Source organism: Cajanus cajan, chromosome 7, assembly GCF_000230855.2.
Source record: "Cajanus cajan strain Asha chromosome 7, NIPB_CcT2T_4, whole genome shotgun sequence".
Taxonomy (NCBI): Eukaryota; Viridiplantae; Streptophyta; class Magnoliopsida; order Fabales; family Fabaceae; genus Cajanus; species Cajanus cajan.
The window spans coordinates 12,470,347-12,472,461 of NC_138523.1; the positions used below are offsets into that span (position 1 = coordinate 12,470,347).

A 2,115-nucleotide genomic window follows, 5' to 3' on the forward strand; every position below is an offset into this window, starting at 1 on the left:
CGTTATCTCCAAATTGAGCCCATTAAATAAGAGTAATCCACAAAATGTGATTTTCAAAAAATTTAAACGAATAGTAAATAAAAAAAAATGTTAGGAAGAAAGTATTAAAGTGTCACTAAGATTTCTCTTCACCAAAAACTTTATCCAGGCACAACCCTTTATTTGATTTGTCAACATCCAAAGTGATTTAGCGTGCGAGTCCGGCGAAAAAACTAAATTAGGTGTAAATTCTCATGGCATAATTCATTAATTTGTTACTTAAACACTTCAAATAATAACCGTAGTCAAGAAACAAAACAAGGAATAAGCTAATGGGATTTACTGAAATGAAATTTCATAACATCAAGAGACTAAAATATAAAACCAAATTCATTCAACTTAGTTGGTCATTGAAATGAAACACACTAAATTACTCTTTAGAACAAAACTTTGACAAACTCAGAAGCTCTAGCGTTAAGCGATAATATGTTCTAGACAAAGCTGAATAGAATAGACTACAATTAATCGAAGAGACCGAAACCCATATCCTGCACAACAAAAACAAATTGAAGCATAAACAATCAGAAAACCTTCATATTACCCAAATTCACACATGCTTGAAATTTGCACACCAACTGAAAGCTAGTTATGATACAAAGCTACATCAAAGACATTGAAAGGCAATATGCAAGGTGCATTGACCATATTATGTTTTGATCTCTAAGTCCAACCAGTAAGATATACAGAACCATTTAAATTAACAGAATGAATAAAACTTAAATGTAGTATCAAAGGTGTCATTGATATTGTTCTCCAATCAAAATTGAAATTTCACCTTGATAATATACATGATAAAAGATTTCACTAAATGTCTATGTGTGTTACCAAGACAAAACTTCAATTTTGATCGGCAAACAACACAAGTAATACCTATGATACTATATCTAAGTTTTATCCTAACAGAATATGCAGCAACTCACCAACCAAACACAAATTCATAACCATTTACAGTGCACCAAAAAGCACAATTAGAAGACCAAAAAGAAGAATAAATCAAGAGGTAAAAGACCACTTACATCATCAGATTCTTCTTTCTCCTCCTCTTTTTCCTCTTTCTTTGCCTCAGCAGCTGGAGCAGCGGCAGCAGCACCGCCAGGAGCGGCCGCAACAGCAACAGCACCACCACCACCAGCAGGCACTGAGGCCAGCTTTTCCCTACCGGCAGCAATGACCTCCACTATATCTCTACCCTTAATTTCAGACAACAATTGTTCAATCCTATCATCATTGGCATCTGCTCCAACTGCAAATTAAAAAATTAAAACACCATTCCTCAGCTTCATGAACCTCTCCACAATATATACCCATCAAAACTAATACATAACAAAATAAAACGAACCCGTTTACCAATTTTGGCACCAATGAACCAAAATCAATTGGGGCAAGTAAATCTCAACCTAAACCTACTTAAGAGCAGCACAAATTCACACTCATACCTAAACCTAATTAATTAGAATAAGATATTCAACACATAAAACAATTAAAATAAAAATAAGATTTTGATGGAAGATAAGAATGCAGCGTACCACAGCCAAGGATTTCCTTGATGTCAGCGGCGGAGGGGCTGGTGTTGCCTCCGAGCACGGCCAACAAATACGCGGCGATCACCTTCATCGTTCTGCAAAATCACGCACTGTAAGTAACAGTCACAAAAATATAAGAATACAAAGACGCAGAGAAGAAGAAGAGAGAGAGAGAGAGAGAACCTGAGAGAGAGGGTGAAGATGCGAACGAGGAGAAAGCAAGCGGCGACTTTCAAAGAGGTTATGTTATGGCTCTGTTAGAGTGTGATACTGCTAGGGTTTCCTTTTGTTTTGCAGAAAGAGAGAGTAACCGGTTTGTGGGCTTTGTTATCCCTACCTGTGTTAAGAGGCCCATTTTCACCAAGTATTATGGGCCTTCACAGATGACTTTGGATGGGCCTTCTTCAGAATTGGAGCAGATCGGCAATTAACAATAGGTTTATGATATATACACCTCTCTTTTTTAATAAGTACACTTCTTTTTTTTTTAAATAATTAAAATTTTAAAATAATTTTAATTTTTAATTTTTAATTTTTTAATTTTACATCCATA

The 2,115-nt window shown here is 35.4% G+C and overlaps 1 protein-coding gene across 2 annotated transcripts; it reads right to left on the reverse strand.

The window, feature by feature from the left end:
- Positions 1–351: 351 nt before the first annotated feature.
- Positions 352–1,899, reverse strand: LOC109791131 (large ribosomal subunit protein P2B). 2 transcript variants are annotated; one of them, XM_020350395.3, is made up of 4 exons: positions 1,746–1,899; positions 1,566–1,657; positions 1,056–1,282; positions 352–527 (listed from the first exon to the last, which is right to left on the reverse strand). In XM_020350395.3, exons 2-4 carry the CDS (start codon positions 1,651–1,653, stop codon positions 501–503), a joined length of 342 nt encoding a protein of 113 aa, XP_020205984.2. In that variant the 5' UTR covers positions 1,654–1,657; positions 1,746–1,899; the 3' UTR covers positions 352–500. The 2 variants fall into 2 exon arrangements, with proteins under 2 accessions (XP_020205984.2, XP_020205991.2); XM_020350402.3 differs by having other exon boundaries at positions 1,566–1,672; positions 1,746–1,861.
- Between the last annotated feature and the right edge of the window lie 216 nt (positions 1,900–2,115).